Genomic DNA, 17,870 nt, shown 5'->3' on the forward strand with positions numbered 1-17,870 from the left:
TATTAAAATTAAAGAAAACAATATCGCAATTATCGAAGAAAGTAGTTTTGTTACTGTGAGCACTTTAGAAGATATCATATATTCATCTCAGTCTGTATTTATTTAGAACTAATTCTAGTATTTTACATTATATATGTTAATTAGGCATATAATGTAGGTGAAAGAAAGAAAATAAGTAATGGAAATTTTTGGCACAACAATATTTGGAGTTTTATTTCATGCAATTTCTCTTACTTAACAATAGATTTGTCAATCAATTTAACATCTCTAATTCTCGCAATCGTAATTCTTGGAAAGAAAGAAAATTTTTAGAAATGTAGAAAATTCTTGACTGAAAAATTCCTGCAGTTTTAGATAATACAATCTCCTTGTTGATTATGTTCTCCTGATGAATGTTGTCAGTTTTCGAAATTTCTGATTTTTGCAGATTTAGTATTTATCGATTGCCGAAATTACCACTTAAATTATCAAGAAGAATGTTGTCTGTCACCAATACAATATTTGTTTTATCTATTTGTTTGCATACAATATTCGATACTAAATTCATATGTGTTTATACATAATATTGTGCAAAATAAATTAATATTAATGAAAAAAATCATTAAAAGATGTTACGAGTATTGATTCGTAAACCTTATTGTAAACTTTTAAAATCTTACAACCATGCATTCAACTCGCAAACTCGACGTTTAGCCCGTTTAGGTTACATCAGGTAATTACAGTGATAAATCAAAATTCTAAATAGTCTAAAATATTTAATCATATAATATAAATAAAAAAACACACAACAGTGTCTAATGTTTCATCATTCTTCTTATAAATTTTATATTATATATAAAATATGTTTACAATGATTTTGTAGAGTAATGTTAGTTTGACACATTAATTTCACAAAAATCATATACAGCTCAACACGGAAAAAATCGGGAAGTGGTGATTTCCATCGAGCAGATGCGTGTATCGATAAACCGATAAAATGGCCGAGCGGAAAGAGGATCAGTTTTGATTTCCACGAAGAAACCGAAGCTGCTATGAATGAGCAGATAAACGTGGAGCTGATGGCGTTTTATTATTATTTATCAATGGTAGGCATGATCCCTTTTATCACGTTTCAATTTAAATACAAGAGATTAGAGCTTTATTTACATGACTCACAGATTTAATTTCTTTAATCACTAAATAATTGTACATAATAACGAATAATAATATTGTCCTTTTTCTAATCGTTCATAGTTATATTTATTTTTTAATTACATTTTTAAGTATGTTTTACACTTGTTTAAAGCACTATTTTGCTTGTAGTTGTAAACTATTGCTGTAATTAACATGCTCTTCTCCTTATGGTATAACATTGAGTAATTTTATTGTTATTTTATGAGAATTTATAAAATTTATGCAGGCTGCATATTTTGGTCGTGTGGACGTTGCTTTACCCGGATGCAAGTCATTCTTCACGCAGATGCATCACGAGGAATATAAGCACGCATTGAAATTTTTTAACTACATACAAATGCGAGGTGGCAAAGTGCATTTGTGTGCAATATCGCCGCCGGACGATCAAGATTGGAAATGTCCGTTGCACGCATTTAAAGTAAATCTGTTTTGAACAGTCGAGCCCGTTGCGATTTAAAATAATTAAAATATTATGCAATGTAATATTTTAAGAATTACAATACATCTTAAGAATTAGATAATCCTTAATTAGAATCAGATGAATTAATTCTTCCATATTATAATAAGAGCTTCTCATTTAGTAATAACCGATTGGGCTCTAGAAGCAAAATGCAATTAATTAAACATTGTTAATTATTAATTAATATCTTTTGTCTGTATAAATTTTATGTAGACAGCATTGCAGCTGGAAATCGAAGTTAGTAGAAAACTGGTCGCGGTGAACGCTACAGCGGAGAAGTACGGTGACCTGAACGCGAGTGACTTCATCATCACCGGCTTCATGGAAGATCAGATGAAAAGCGTGAATGAATTGGGAAGATTAACGACCGTGCTGTCGGGTGTTGGAGATCAAGCACTGGCGCGATTCATATTTGACAAGGATCTGCTAAAAAAATGTTCTGAAAAGTAAATCCGAGCGAAGAAAGTTCGACAAATAGCTGTATGTGTCCTCTTATGGAATTATTTTCGACACAATATTCTTATATTGCTGTTTTTGTACATATATTGTCGTTTTTTGCTATGTTCTTTATAAAGTACACTTTTATAAAATTTTCTAATCGAAAAAAGCATATTATTGAAATGGGACTCGATTGAACGATTTAAAATGAAAATATCTGATTGGCTGGTCCAGTGGATGAACTCCAGGCACCGGGGCCTGTGAGTGGCTATGGTCAATCGCAACGTGGTCAAACGGGACGCTCAAACGGGACGCTCGATGATTGGTCGTACTGAGCGCGTTCAGCAGACATAACTGTTGAGTTCGTCTTATCAACACTCCTCGTTGATTGGTTGGTTCTAACAGTAAGAGCCAATCACGTTCGACTGCTACTGAGCGGCTTGGTTATATCTGCCGAACGCGACTATTCTAACCTCCAATTCGCAATCCTCGATAACAATTAAATGGAAACGCACCTTGTGAAACTATCATGACACATGGCGAGATTGGCGATTGGAAATCTGGAAATATAGTGGGGAAATATGCAGCATGGCCGCCATGGTCCCGAACGTCGTTGTCGTCGTTGATTAGTTGGGCAATCGACGAGGGGGGTCAAGGTATTTAATCAAGGTTGCTAAATGCTGACAGTGCACGTTAATTAGACGCGCGTCTCAGCACCATTAATTCGCAGCGACCAGACTCGCGCTTCGCTGCCACGTACTTCCGGGACATCGGACGATCTTTCCATTCATTTTTTTCTCATTTTTTTTCTATACACAATTTTCTCGCACGCGGCGCGTGATAAGATAAGGGAATCCCTCCTTAATCTTTCCTCTAGTGCCCTCCTTCCACCTGTGGATGCGGTTTGCCTGTCGTCGGAAGGAATGCACCATCCCTTTGTTGCTGAGCGTATCCTCTCGCGTAAGCTAATTTCGAGCTTTAAAGAGTGATTCGCGTGTCGCGATTGGATTCCGCTTGAAAAGCTTGACAGCGATAAGTTTCACTCTTCGCTGCCGGGTAAGTTGAATGATGGCGAGCGATCTGTCGAGCGGCTGCACGGACACGATCGACATCCTAGACGACGAGAAGGAGGAGGGTGAGATCTCGTTGGAGGATGTCAGCTCGTCCGAGGAGGGCGGGATGGGCCACTTAACCAGCAGCTACGTCGTCGGCAGGACGCGCCCGTGCCCCGACTGCAAGTCCTGGGGCGAATGCGCGACCTGGTGCAACGCGACGTATCATCCTAAGAACAGGAGAGGTAAAGTCATGCTGGACCTGTCGGTTCATTCGAGATATGCTTCTTTTTCTTCAGCTGCATTTTGCATTTGCGTTGAGAGACTCGAACATTTCCTCGAACTTTTCTGTTTGTTTATCTATACACTTGGTTGATAGATTCTCTGGAAATACATATAATAACAAAGAAGCAATAACACCTGTTATGATCTTCTGACGGAGACCGTTGTGTACTTTAACATAATTTGCTTTGATTATTATTGTTGCTACAATAGTCTGTGTATACTTTTAATCTTTATCTTATCTTTCTATTATAATACAATTGAAAGTAAGAAATTTTGCAGAGATTGCTATTAATGAATTATTCTTGAGAGAAAGAAGTCTTACGAGTCTGAACGTGCAATGAAAAATGTGTCTTTCAATGGAGAAATATAAATAATTATTAAAATGATTCTTATCCACAGTAGTATATTGTTTTAATCAAGTAGCAGTTAATCTTATTTTATAAGATCCAGTCAAAGGGAAGGAAAATCGTCACCATGTCAGGGAAACGGGATGTGCCGCAACGAAGCACGTGGCGTCGACGTTGCAAGAGAAAAACGACGACGACGACCTAGTGCCTATCTCTAGCGACAGCGACATGGAAATCGTCGGTCTCACAGACACGTCCAATCGAGCGAAAGCCAAAGTAAAAAAGAAAAAGCGTAAAAAAAGGAAATACGAACCCCTCACTCTCGACGAGTTGCTTTCTCCGTCCTCCATCGATCTGTCTATAGCAGAAGTCGGCGCGCTGAAAATATATAGGGAAGTAAGTCCGGCGCACAGACCGAGCGGCAGATCAAAGATGATTACAAAATCGCCGGTTCGAAGATACAGATCGCCAGTGGTGGCACGAGCGTCGTTCCAATCGTCCCGATCTCCAGTGAGTCATCCCAGATCGCCGATACAGAAGAGATCCCTGCGAAACGCCAGATCGCCGAAACGTAGTCCCCGGCGTCACTCGCCCGTGAGAGCGGCGAAGAGACCGCCGCCGAAGCTGAGCTCGCCGCCGTTCGCTCGTTCCCATGTCTCAGAGAGACACGACGACGTGACGCGGTTGTTGAAAAAGGTCAAGCACCTGGATTCCTCCATAACCACGCACTCGTCGGAGCCGAGCGTCAACCGGAGTAAAGAATCGTCGTCGCTGAAGGAAAAGCTGTCGAACATACTAAAGGGAGCTGGCATCGACGACCACGCTGTGCAACTCAAGGAAAAATTGAAGTCCGAGACGATCAATGACGCCGACGACGAGGAAGATCTAGCGTTGCTGCGACAAAAGGCATTGGAAACAAAGCAGAAGAAGTCTAACGGATCTTCGGACCATCTGACGGATGTAGAATCGGAGAACAGATCGGCCGACGACAGAGTGAATGACGATCAGGACGAGGAGGCTTTGCAGCTGCGAATGATCGCGCTCCGCTCGGCGGTAATGAAGAAACATCAGAATCGGGTTCAGCGTGGCATTAAGGCCAAGAGATCCACCCGCAGCGAGAGTCCGTTTAGTTCGAGTTTCCTCGACGACATCCCCGTGCCCGGCGACGAGCTGTTGAAGTATGCGTCGCCGCCGTGCACACCGCCGTGCGACAGCAATCACATCGAGGACATGGATCTGGACACCGACGTCGAGAGGGAGAAGGAGAAGCTGCCGTACTCGCCGACCGACAAAATCGAGAACATATCTATCGACACAGCGTTGCTCGGTATCGAGCCATCCGACGTGTCGTTCATTAACGTAAACGAGACGATCGGTAGCCCGGTCTTCGACGACGCGCAGGACGAACTCGCGACGAACAGGGTCACGCCTTACTACGACGGGACTTACTTGCCTTACCAGGTACCACCGGCTACGCAGTACTGTTCGTATTCGCCATCGCGGTACGGCAGCGAGACATACCATTCGGATCTTAACAACGCGGTCGGAAAAGGGCCAGAAAATCTTCATGGCGACGATGTCGTATGTGATCTGATAGATGGAATTTGCTGTCAGGAAGGAACCTATTCCTCGACGAGCATCATGTCGAATACATCTCACGCTCTTCCAGCGTCTGAGAGTCTTCTCGCGCCTTCTGTCTCTCCCCACGACACTCTCGCTTCTTCGCCTCAGATGCAGCAGATCGTGGAGCAACCCACCAACGACGGTATTGTATTTGTGAATGTGAACTCCGCATTCAGAAATGGCAAGTCTGTCTACGAAACGCAGACAACTCCCGAATATTCCGTTACAGGTGCTCCAACAACAACGGTGTATGCTGAATCAATGTCGCCTAACGAATCGATGATAACGATCGACGATCTTCCGGAGAACGACGCGGATCCGTTGAGCTCTCCCAACGTCGCTCTTGGCGACGATAGAAATTTACCGGCCACGGAATACATTCCAAAGGAAGCGGCACCGTGTCGAGCCGCCGCGGAGGAACCTCTGTATATGCAAGGTATTCCAGATATTACTAAGGAAACGAATAAGATACCAACGTTGATCAATAGGACGCTGGTACCCGCGCCGATCTTAAGATCGAACAGGCAGTTGCGACGACAAACGCGTCAGGACGCGCTTCTGAAGAAGCGCGAAACGCCGATTTCGGAGCCGACTTTTAAGAGTGCTGAGATGCAACCGGTGACCATTACTGCCACGGATGCGAGTAGCAGCGTCTTCAAGCCGATAAAATTGCAAGTAGCGAAAAAATCCGCGCCCGTATTGTCGGCGTCTGCCACATTCGACGATTCGATGAACGAGTCTCTGGATGTGTTAGAGAATCAAAAAGATTCGCCTGGAAAAAATCACGAGGCAAGTGAGCCGCAACATCCTGAGACATCCGTCGGTACACCATCCGCGAGTAGTAAAGCCGCTCCAACGCGGAGCAAGAAGCGGAAACGCGCCAAAAAGAACTGCCGCAAAAGTCCTGACACCGCGCAATTGCTTGAGAAAGAAAAAAGCCCATGTTTGGATGCTGGTGTAAATAAAAATACGGATATTGTGGATGCGTCCGTTCCAGATCGACAAACTGTAACCGAATCAGATCAGAGCAAAAGCAACGATAATGCTGATGCGCAGGAGAGCTCGATGGGAAATGGAGAATCGTTAAGATTGCAAAGTGTCACTGATACTCAGGAGCCTGTTAACTCCGATGATGTTTTGACAAAGAGGAGAGATAAGGACAAGAACAATTACACGGCGCTGTCAGTGCGCATTGAACAATCGCAAGAGGAACAGATCGAATCACATTGTTTGTCAACAAATCCCGCGCCAGACAATTCCGACTCTACTAGCGTGTCTGACAAAGCCATCAATACGATGAAAAGCGATAGCAATAGGAGACAAAGCATTGACGAGGACGAGGACGAGTTACGCGCCATCTTACTAGCTTCTCTAAAACGAACGAAGTCAACAGATATCAGTCCTTCAGTTATCCCAGTCATTTCTGTTACAAGCTCTGCTGCGACGAATGTCCAAACGCCTGCATTAAAAACGTTGGCAGGTACCATGCCATCCGCGGCTAACGCGACGAGCACGGCGAGCAATAACGCTTCGTCGTTACCGTCGAGACCATTAACTTCGTTGGAAACCGTAAAGAAGAAGATTAACGACGTACCCGTCTCGGTGCAAAATGGAAGCAGGAAAAGAAGCAGCAGTCTGGACACAGCAAAGAGTCTGCCGAAGAAAATGGCGAGAAAAACGCTCACGAGCACGAAAGTGGTGAACAACGCTAAGAAAAAATATCAGAATATGATTGTGCAGAGGAGGCTGAATCTACGAAAGCTCGATAACAGTTCCTCGATAACGAATTCTAATGAGAATGTGTGGCCCAACGCTGGCGCATCAAAGATATCGTTACACGCACCCGACACTCAGCGATTTGTGATAAGTTTAGGTTCCGACTCGGACAGCGAGTCCGAGGATGAGAGAAACGAGCCTGTTCCCGTCGCAGAGAAGCATCAGATGCCTCAGGAGATCCCCGCCGACTTTGAGAAGAACTTGAATAAGTTTCTGCGCGACGTGAGAACCGAACAGGAACAATCCGCGGCCGCAGCAAAGTCATCCAGTTCGGCCACGCAAGCGACAAAACAAGACGTGCCATCAACGGATAAGGGTCCATCTAATATGCACACGCCATTGGTAAGACAATTATGTATTACGTCTGATTGCCTTTTTGTGCGAGTAATTTAGAAATTGATATTATCTAGACGTAATTTTTGAGAATTTATTACTGAAGAAGACACTGACCAATCATAGGAACTTTCTTAATTCATTCTGCAGACTTTCTTACTTTGTTATAGGCTGTGAGGCACCTTCCTGTATCACAGCAAGAGGAATATCGTCGATTGAAGCAACAGATCTTGGAGCGCGAAAAGTTAAAACTGCAGAGGAAGGTAGCAAGTAATAATAGTAATAGTAATGGTAGTAGTAGCAGTAATAAATTATTAAACGCTGACGTAGCAAGTTTGCCAGTAAAGTCCTTGCCACTGTGCGAAAAGAAAATGCTTATTAAACAAAATCAAGATAAATTAAAAACGCCAGAGAAAAATTCCCAGGAATTGTCAATAGAAGTCAGAAGAAAAAGCGACGATTTGGCGAGAGGCACATCGGAATCAAACGTATGTCGCATATCTGCTGACAAAAAACTTTCAGCGAATATCGCTAAACATACTAATTTCACGCATCTGCAAACTAAAAGCAATAAAAAAGCGATACCAAACAATCTTAGCATTCGAATTTCTAACGTTACCGCTCCGAGTTCCACCGGAGCAAGTACGAGAACAGTCGAAGACCGCGAGAAGCAATCTGCGAAAGATAAACAGCAACATAGATCGGCCTTGAGAGCGTTAAGCAAAGAAGAGATAAATCGTAAATGTGTGCAAGTACTGTTGAAGCCAGACACGGTCGAGCGAGTCGTCACTATAAGTGACAAATCGGCCTTGCAGCACGACACGATAATAAGCGTCGATCAAAATAAAAATCCGGCCGAGCCAGATGATAATACAGAAATTATAAATGAAAAAAATTTAAATAATGTCGATGACAATAATACTAGTAATTTTTCTAACGCCTCTACCGTGAAGCTTTTCAATTTATCCGTGAATTCGAGCGATAGTCGGCACGAAGATACGATGGAAACTACAGTCATGCTTTCCCAGTGTGAAGCGGAACGTCAGCGAGAAATTGATCGTAATACTTCAACGTCTGTACTTACAGAAAATAATAATAGCAACAACGCCTCTCGTCAATCTGACACAATTGCTGATGATAATAATGGTAACGCGAGTGACGTTTGGGATACGCTTAAAAAGGACGTTAAAGCGGAATTGGAGTCCTTGACGAGTCTTTCAAAATTGGAGCAAGAGCGATACTTGAGAGAAACCGAGAACAAATTAGTTACGAGACGGTAATTATATCTACATAAGAATTTCGCGAAGAAACAAACTATAAATAATGAGTAATGTGCAACAAAGTTTCAATATTAAATTTATGTTACGTATATGGTGCAGGTATATGGTCTTAGATCATTTAGCAGAAATGTCGGGGAACCTTCGTCAGTGGGACATGGAGAAGGACGTGCAGATTATCCTGGCCAGCGAAGTGAGAAAACTTAAGGAACAACTGAAGATAGCCGAGGAAAAATTACAACAGCAGCGCGATCGCGTTAGTAGCATGGGCCCAAAGGTTTCAACCGCACGTCAAAAGATCAATGCTGGACGGCGCGAGTGCTTCAAGCTATCTAGAATTTGTTCGACCCTAGGTAACCGGCTCATGGGAAAAAACTACAAGTACGCAAGTATAAGAGTCTTAGGCGCGTGAGCGCGTAGTTAACATAATAATGTGTAATATATACATATACATAATAACATACATATAATAATTTAAATATCTTACATTGTATGCACAATTAAAGAGATTAATTCTTACGTGTCTTTTTAGTGTATTTTGACTATGAAGATTGTTCTTTTAGGTTGCCAGAGGCAGTAGCTCAACTTTTGAGTGATAAGCTTAAGGAGATTGCTAATCATACCCGTCAGATTACCAAGAAGAAGCGATTCCAATCTAATGATATTTCTGAAAATTCCTATTCTAGTTTGTTACAAGAAACCTCCGAGTTATCTAGGTACACGTGCACTGAGGAGAATTTGTCGTTGCAAGAACAACCAACGAATAATGCAAATGTGATTGATGAGGCGGGATCAAAGAGCGATATTTCTCACTCGACGCAATCTAATGAAGATAAGAGTTTATCGATATTAGAAACTTTGTTGGATTTCTCGCAAACGGTTCCATTCCAATCGACACCAGAGAAGAGGGAAGAAACATCAGTAAATCCATCGGAACATCGTAACGAAGAACAAATGATATTCCTTAATCAAGATAGTGCGTCATCGTCCGAACCAAAGCTGTACCAAAGTAATCCTACAGAACAAAATAATAAGCATACGGAAGAAAGTAGAACGGTCGAGTCTGATCCCGCCGCATCTTCAGAACTAATGTCATCAGCGATGGATTCTTCAAATCAAGAATACAATGAACAAAATAATAAGAGAGTCTCGCCACAACTGCCATCACCATCACCATCAGCATCGCCATCATCGCCATCGCCATCGCTATCACCTCCGCCATCGCCATCGCCATCGCCATCGCCATTGCGATCGCGATTACCATCGCCGACAACAATGACGACAGATACAACAACGACAAATACAACGATGACGACGACGACGACGACGACGACGACGAGGACGACGAAAACGATTGCACCTTATGTATCGATATTGATGCATTTAAAGAAGCCAAGGTGAGTCTTTTGAAAAATGGTCACGATACTCGATCGTTAAAGCCTCTTGCACAATAGGCGATAGCGATAGCGATAGCGACAATTACAAAGGTGCCGACAAAACTGTCGCTATCGCTATCGCCTATTGTGCAAGAGGCTTAACTGTCTGTGGATTGTGCTAAAAATCTTAAGATTTTTGTGGTTTCTGTTACTTTTCACGCCAGGAACATCAATCCCCATGGAATCCTGTGTCCGTACGAATTAATGGGCATTTGCAGGGATGAGGATTGCCAATATATTCACCAGTCGAGGAATCAAATCTGAAATAATACGTTACATACTACTGAACATAATCAACGTGACATACGTAAGGTGGTTCTAATTTCTCGTCAAATGTGTCAATGTGGATTGTACACTTTATGTTGATAGAGCATCGGCTCGCAGATTTCATAAGTTCGCGCGTTTGGTTTCTTGATTATCTTGACTTTTGAATTCTAATCGCTTACGATATATGTTATATATAAGATAGAATCGCGTACAAAAGTAAAAATAAATGTACAGTAGCTTTGATCGTTCCCCTTCAAGCAAGTGTCTTTGATTTCGCATTTGCAGGTATCATCGATTATCGTCTAGGAAGTAGATATATCGATATAGGCGGGATTATGTTATGCAGAGCCAACACCCGAAGATCGGTAAGTTGTCTTCATCCATGGCAGGCTCTATAGTGCACAGTACTGAAATTATGAAATTATTTCGCAAACATCTTACATTTTACGTAAGATCTCTTTTTTAAAAAAGAAAGTCGTGCCACTACGGGGTTTCGAGCGGCATATTTTATCGAAAGTTTAAAAAGAATGTCTACGAGTGTATATATTTTTTATAACTGTAAGAAAAAAAAGTGTCATAAACTGCAAGATCAGTGTGGTAAAGATAGAAGAAGAATCTATTGACCATACTAAGAAGACTAAATATCGAAAAGAAGACAAGTCCAGCAATTACGGATCATCAATGGACAGTTATTTTTTTCTTCGTACTTCGATATAAGTTACCTCATATTAAGGAATCTTGTACCTGTATAATAAAAGTTGAATATTTTTTTCTTAAGTAGAGTATAAATCAATTACGTATCCCCTCATACATTGAACTATAGCCCCTCCCTTACATAAGTTTCTATAATTATTATCTCTCTTAACTATAATTCACTAGGAATATACAGTCGTAATAATTGTTTAATTTCCAATTTCAAATATTATAAGACTTTAATTTTACTCTAGAAGATTGATCTTTATTTTTCTTCATTCGCCGTATTTATTGCCGGGGAAAGCGCCCTGAGTTTTGTATTTGTGCCAAGGTAATCTGCCTGTAAGTCTAAGTTCATCCCAGTGTTCTACCCAGGCCTTCGGACATATGGACGTGAAAACATCTTTAAACCACGTGCATGCTTCAGAACCTTCACCTAAAATATGCTGACAGCGATAAAAGTCGGTATACATTACGAAGCATCTCTGCGTCTGATTTTGTTGCTGAAATCTGCGAACGGATAACGGAAGTGACGAAGAAAGTATTATCCTTGAATTAATTAATACCTCAATCATGTGTACCTTGGGTCATTACCAGGAGAATATTTAAATTCCTGCGATTTAAACTCCTTGTGAATCTCATCCTTCTTTTTGAGACGAGGATTATCTTCATCTACGATAGTTATCTTTTTCTTTGAAGCCCCCTTTTCCCTTGTTTCATGATTTTTCATTGAGGATGGATTATCAACTTTTTCCTCCATTTCCTTTAGACAACACAATCACGTGTGCTTCACGATAATAATAATAATTCTGTTACATATCTTAAAACCCTCTTTAAAAATGTTGAGCCATCCTGTCATTTCTAAATTTTCTCTCGCTGTTTTTCACTTGTTCAAATTTTATCTATACATACGGCGATTATAATTAAATTAGCGTCTTTATTGACATGAGACCGATCGTATAAAGCAGTACAAAAAGATTTCCTAAAATAGCATACAACGCGCAATGCATAATTAATCACAGCTAACATAAGGCCATTATCTTTTACATATGTGATGCTGAAGCGTTTCCAACGTGTGTGGATCAAATAAATCTAAGTCATTTCAGGTAACGCACACTATACAGCAGCATATATCGTTTTTACAAGAAAACAATTCTCTGATACAAATTGTGATACATACAAGAGAACAAGCGCTAGCGACTAATGCGTGAATCGCATGAATCAAGATATAACATTAAGCTTCCCGGCGAACACATTGTGGTAAACAAATAAAATCTACAATGAGATTTATTTTTCAATATTATACGCCGAGCGGTATATAAATATAATATACGCGCATATATGAACAATTTATATATAATATAAAAATATTATCCACGTATGTATATGTCAGTATTATCATTCTAAGATTAAGAACACACTTTCATTATTTCTTGTATAGAAGTGTTGCATATTATCATTTCAAGCTTTATAGAAATGCGTTTTTTCACATTTTATATTCAGTCATAAGAGATAGACTCTTGGTAGAATTTATGAAGCTCTAAAAATAGTTTGCGTATAACAGAATTGCAAACTTTCAAAATTATTTAATATGATATGATAACCGAGAAAAAGCTACATTTAACAACCAACATTAATATCTCATCAATCTGACGATGTCTCCAAAAAAACCACAGTTTGCTTATATATATCTATATAATCATTGAATCATGTATAATTATGAATACGCAATTATATCAGAAGTTAACAAGTGGAGAATAATTTTCAGTAAAGTTATAGATTCATATTAAGGTGTGTAATTTTAAAATACAATACTATAATGTTACATTATTGTCCACTTGATACTTCTATCATTAAAGGCACTATTCAGGTCCCAATATTAATCAGTTAATCGACATCGGGATTAGGATTACATAGTCCTTGCATCCCTTCGATTCCTTATTTCTTCTTTCATTCTTTTTGGAGCACATCTCGTGCATAGATAATAATCGCGTCGTAGATAATAACATTTCTCAAAATAAAAATACCTAAATATTACAGTTTCGATGGATATGTCAAGATTGATATTAAGACAAAGATATGTGAACGAAGTTGTCTTAGGTTTCTTCGATATATGTATGTATGTATATTCATATATACAGATCTGGTTACTATCGCATTAATGTTTAACGTTACATTCCCTGGTTAATTTGGACCCAAGGAATGTGCCACGAAGAAGAATTATTAATGCAGAACACCCTGTTTATATGTTTCAATTAGTGAATCGGTTGACTAAAGAGCAAAGAAAGTATCGACAGGACCAGCCTATCTTCGAATGAATGATTCTGTAGACATTTGTGTGACAACGTGACAGCATGAATAAACCCTACGTTATTTGCGCCGATTGTAATTATCTCAACGACGAGAGGTATGGTTGACAAGTCATACGCTGTACCGGCTGATAAAGTCTTCTTTGTACTGGACTGGCAGTAATATTACTATTCTGCTCGAAATTTGGATCCCTGGATAAATCGGCGGTGGCCATTTCCGCGGGACGATTTTCCTGGAACGGGGAATCTCCGTTTCCGACCTGAGACTGCGCAGCAGCCTCGTTCCTCTTACGATATTTCGTCGAGTACTTGTAAAAATCCGACATCTCAAAAGGCTTTGTCACTTCTCTGTATGGCTGATACTTTCCCGGTTGCACGACCGTGCAGTTTTGCGGCGAACCCAATGGTCGTATCGCGTTATCGCAGACGTCCACGGATGGCTTCGATTCGGCTGGTATCTCCAATACCTTTGGCCTCGTTGGGGGCTGATCGTAACGAGAATGAGACTGCGCGTGCTGCCGCTCTTCGGGCTTGTCCCTCTTGTGACGGTTCACCGGACTCATCGGCGGCGGTGGTCCGCCGGTCGTCTGACTGTCTCTCGCGTTTTCGTTAGTAGCAGTCCTGATACGAGCAAGCGGAGGACTCGACTGATAATGCGCGTTTTTTCTCGCGTCGACCAGGTTGTGATCCAAGCACGTACTCGCTCCCGCATCCAATGACGTTTCGTACCACTCCTTTTGACGACTCTTACGATTATTATTGGCGTACTCCGACGTGTCCTTGCTGTCGTGCGAATCATGCGAGTGACTCGACTGCCAGGTCTCCACGCTTCCCAATGACTGTGTGCGCAGCAGCATCTTATTGTTGTTCGCCGACGTTTGTTGCTCGGACAACGGCAACAGGTGAACGGAGTGATGCTGATGAGATGACGCGGTAACGTTGCTGCTCGACGAGCTTTTAGTACACGCGACCGCGACCGTGCGATAACGCGATTGCGTATCTAAATTTGTACAACCGACACCACCGTTGTGCTGAGCACTTCTGCGTCTGCGATCCAAACTGCCGAATCTATCAGGCTCGTCCATGCTCACCCAGTGGATGTCGTCGTTGTGGCGCACCCAGTAGCCGGATGACAATTGCGACTCGATCGATGTACTGCCACCGCTGTGCCGCGAGATGTTCTTGATACAGGACGGTAATGACGAATCACGATCTCGCCTCGGTAAAATCTGCTGAGATTGCGCGCTGCTCTTATAGTAGGCCTGGTAATCGATGGGCAAGTAATGAGACGAGCGAAAATCTCTGTCGTAGGTTCCCTGACCACTTCTCCGTACAAAATCCGCATTATCCAAATGCTTGTAGGACTCGAAGGAATTTGTGTAATGTAGTCTGTGGGGTTGCTGCAGTTGATCCTGCAATTGCTGTTGCTTCTGCAGATGCTGAAATTGACGATAGCGCATTTGACGCTCGTCCTCGGTATAGGTGTTCGGCACATAAGGTCGATACGTTCTCTCGGCGTCCGGGTAATGGCCACGAGATCCGCCGCTCCCATGGGAATATGTGCGCGCGCGATATTGGTCGGGTAAAATGTAGATATTGTGATTGTCATTATGATCGTGCTCCACGATCTTAATGTTCGGTGGTTCGACAGGGCTTACGCCAGGATAAGTGCCACTGTGGTGATGATGACTGCAAACGGTCGGTACGGTTAACTGCTCCTCGTATCCATGCCCGGTATAAGTATTCGATTTGTCTTCGGATGCCAAAGGACTCAAACTAATACCAGGTTCATGAAGTATACTCCTTCCAATAGACTTCAGAGTTGTTATTTCATTTCCTGTTGTATACAATTACGAATTATAGATTAAAGATCTTTATTTTGTAAAATTATTGAAAAATTTGTAATTATAACAACTTTTTTCTCTCACACTTGTACATATATATATACACACACAATACCTGTACTATCTAATGGTGGCCGTGGCTTCTTTGTCCTGTGTTTTACGTTAACATGTGAATGCGGTGGCGTATTGTAACTTCCCGCGTGTACTTGTATCGGTCGCTGTGCTTTGCCACGAGTCTGTCTAATGAAGTTGAGCTCCGTCTCCAACTCTTGTAGTCTTCGTTGACTCTGCTGATAAGCGAGCCTTTGCTTGCGTCGCGTGGCCTTACTTTCCGTAGGGTCGTTAATGATACTCAACGCAGTTTCCACAATCCTAAGCTGTACTTGCCTTTCCAACTCCAATTCTGACTCCTCCTGCGCATGTAAGCAAACGATACCTTCAATCTAGCATACTTGTGTCAATTGTTATACCATTGCATCAGTTTAAAAGAAATCGTGATCTTACAACGTCGGTGGTCTTCAACTTGTTGATCAATTTTTGCGGATATGTAAAGGAAGTGCCTACTTTTCTACGAAAAGCTGGCGGACTTTCGCCAGGCTCCAAAGGTATTTCCGGTGGTAAAACCCCCGTTAGCTCTGCCTCCTCTACGCATAGGTTTTTCAACTCGCTGTTCTTTTGGGCAAGCTTCTCTTGCAAGGCTTCTCTGCGTTGACGCAGCCATTGCAATCTCGCAGACAACGGGTCATCTGCCAAGGTTCCTGGCGCATTTTCGTTTCCTGCCATCACTAGGCAATTGCAAAAGAGTAACTTCAGTTATTATAAAAATTAATTAAAACCACTAAAAGTCGCATTGTACATTGATTGATTGTACTTACCCATATTATTGGACAAGGTGTAGCAAATGGGTCAGCTATAATCTTTATGTTTGTCTGGATCAATGCATCTTGACGATAGCATATCCTAAACTACGAGCCATTTGAGTATTATTATTTGCTAATCAAGATATATAAAGAGAATGTTTACTCATACTTTTTGTATGAGTCTAGCGTTTTTCCTTTGTAAATAAACCCTGAACTACCAGTGGTGAGTAAAGCAAAATCCCCAGTAAAAATTCTCGATGCTCCAAGATTTTCTGTAACACAGCGGAGTTATATTTTTTAATAAACGACAGTTTTTAAAGAGATTCTTTGAAGTTAAGTGCTGCTTCAAAACCCATTTAAAATTTTCTGATCCAAAGATTTCTGGCTCTATCTATTTTATCGTTATTTTTGTACAACTATCTTAATCTCTTCTTAATAAACTTGTAATTCCAAGCTTAAAGACGCTTGGAATTCCACCTTCCTTCGGCTACTCTCAAAGTCCACTGTCTCCTATTCTACTTATCTGTCTTATGATAACGCCTAGGCTAAACGTCGCAAAAATGTGCCGATAACTTTATCAATTTACGAGTGTCAGCCATTTGTGATCGGTTACAAGATTAGACGCCGCTTAAACTGTGCAACAGCGGATTCAGATAATTCTTTCATTCGTAAACTCGGACTGTGTGTCATAACCAATAATTCCAGTATTTAAGGCGAGTTAAGTCAACGCTGAAAATGATCGTGATTTTACCATAGGCTCCTCCAGGAAGGGTTTCAACTTTCAACTTCGACTGGAAAGAGGTAAACACGCTTCAATATCCAGTCCACGGACGACAGCGTCGTTCGGAGTAACGCGCGAAGGAGAGGCTCGACCGAGGAGGAGCAACACCGACTCCCGACTCCGAGCCTGAGTCACGCATTTTTTTTGTCAAGCGTGCACTTTTATCTGTTTCACTTCCCCGGGACACGCTGGTGTACGTACGTACGTACGCTATTGATGACTACCACCAGCTGCACGACGGAAAGGATCCCACTCCCCTTCACCTGGAACGGATTGTTGATTGTTGACGCGGAGAGAAGCTGGGAGTGGACGTGTTCACGTTTTACACTAGGGAGCTAGGGAGTAGGGACCCTCTAAGGTCTCTAGGTTGTGTTTCAGCGAGCGGGTGCGTTCGGAAAATGTTGGGTTCGAGTTCAAACGTCGATTTATTCAAGCAGTTTGTTTTTCATAACTGAATTCTTCTTGCACTTTTCATCTTTTCCTTTTTTCCTGCTTCGATTATATATCTATTTTATTTCAGGTGGAGAAGTAATACTGAAAAACTACGAAGAACGGATCTGATGAAGATAGGTTTGTTCTTTTTGAGCTGAACTCCGTAGTTTTCATCCTTTTTCTTCGACCCTTACGTCCAAATATCGTGTTGGCGCACACTGCACATAAAGTTATTTAATTGTAAAAAATATAAAATTTTAATCGATAAAACGCTCAATAATTAACGTTATCGTACATTTTTAATTGATTCGGAATGCACGTTGAGATTCGTGGTGCCGCATAGCATGACTTTTAGTAGCTAAACCTGCTAAACCGTGATATTTTGCCCTAATTGGATCGGAAATTCACAATAAAAGGAAGGAAAATAATTTTAACATTTAATTGTGTCGATTTGAGTTCAATACCATATATATATACTTATCTA

At 41.4% G+C, this 17,870-nt stretch overlaps 4 protein-coding genes across 10 annotated transcripts; 2 read left to right on the plus strand and 2 right to left on the minus strand.

Moving 5' to 3' along the window:
* Positions 1-38: 38 nt before the first annotated feature.
* On the plus strand, positions 39-2,138 carry LOC112461562 (ferritin, heavy subunit-like). Its single transcript, XM_025026847.1, has 3 exons — positions 39-1,085; positions 1,400-1,591; positions 1,847-2,138. Exons 1-3 carry the CDS (start codon positions 1,032-1,034, stop codon positions 2,081-2,083), a joined length of 483 nt encoding a protein of 160 aa, XP_024882615.1. The 5' UTR covers positions 39-1,031; the 3' UTR covers positions 2,084-2,138.
* Positions 2,139-2,647: 509 nt separating this feature from the next.
* Positions 2,648-11,244, plus strand: LOC112461587 (microtubule-associated protein futsch-like). Of its 6 annotated transcripts, none has more exons than XM_025026891.1 (7): positions 2,648-2,727; positions 2,949-3,368; positions 3,853-7,496; positions 7,658-8,763; positions 8,867-9,145; positions 9,328-10,161; positions 10,365-11,244. In XM_025026891.1, exons 2-7 carry the CDS (start codon positions 3,137-3,139, stop codon positions 10,462-10,464), a joined length of 6,195 nt encoding a protein of 2,064 aa, XP_024882659.1. In that variant the 5' UTR covers positions 2,648-2,727; positions 2,949-3,136; the 3' UTR covers positions 10,465-11,244. The 6 variants fall into 6 exon arrangements, with proteins under 6 accessions (XP_024882659.1, XP_024882660.1, XP_024882661.1 ...); XM_025026892.1 differs by having other exon boundaries at positions 2,660-3,368; positions 10,365-10,512; positions 10,753-11,244; XM_025026893.1 differs by having other exon boundaries at positions 2,660-3,368; positions 10,365-10,507; positions 10,753-11,244.
* A 60-nt stretch (positions 11,245-11,304) lies between these two features.
* Positions 11,305-11,974, minus strand: LOC112461589 (cytochrome c oxidase subunit 6B1-like). The gene is made up of 2 exons (XM_025026898.1): positions 11,742-11,974; positions 11,305-11,670 (listed from the first exon to the last, which is right to left on the minus strand). Exons 1-2 carry the CDS (start codon positions 11,918-11,920, stop codon positions 11,436-11,438), a joined length of 414 nt encoding a protein of 137 aa, XP_024882666.1. The 5' UTR covers positions 11,921-11,974; the 3' UTR covers positions 11,305-11,435.
* A 103-nt stretch (positions 11,975-12,077) lies between these two features.
* LOC112461588 lies at positions 12,078-17,253 on the minus strand. 2 transcript variants are annotated; one of them, XM_025026897.1, is made up of 6 exons: positions 16,925-17,253; positions 16,343-16,445; positions 16,189-16,278; positions 15,818-16,098; positions 15,429-15,726; positions 12,078-15,306 (listed from the first exon to the last, which is right to left on the minus strand). In XM_025026897.1, the coding sequence occupies exons 3-6, from the start codon at positions 16,190-16,192 to the stop codon at positions 13,550-13,552; spliced, it is 2,340 nt and encodes a 779-aa protein (XP_024882665.1). In that variant the 5' UTR covers positions 16,193-16,278; positions 16,343-16,445; positions 16,925-17,253; the 3' UTR covers positions 12,078-13,549. The 2 variants fall into 2 exon arrangements, with proteins under 2 accessions (XP_024882665.1, XP_024882664.1); XM_025026896.1 differs by lacking the exon at positions 16,925-17,253 and having other exon boundaries at positions 16,189-16,913.
* Positions 17,254-17,870: the final 617 nt, after the last annotated feature.

This window comes from Temnothorax curvispinosus, unplaced genomic scaffold (assembly GCF_003070985.1).
Source record: "Temnothorax curvispinosus isolate PA1 unplaced genomic scaffold, ASM307098v1 QBEX01011515.1, whole genome shotgun sequence".
NCBI lineage: Eukaryota > Metazoa > Arthropoda > Insecta > Hymenoptera > Formicidae > Temnothorax > Temnothorax curvispinosus.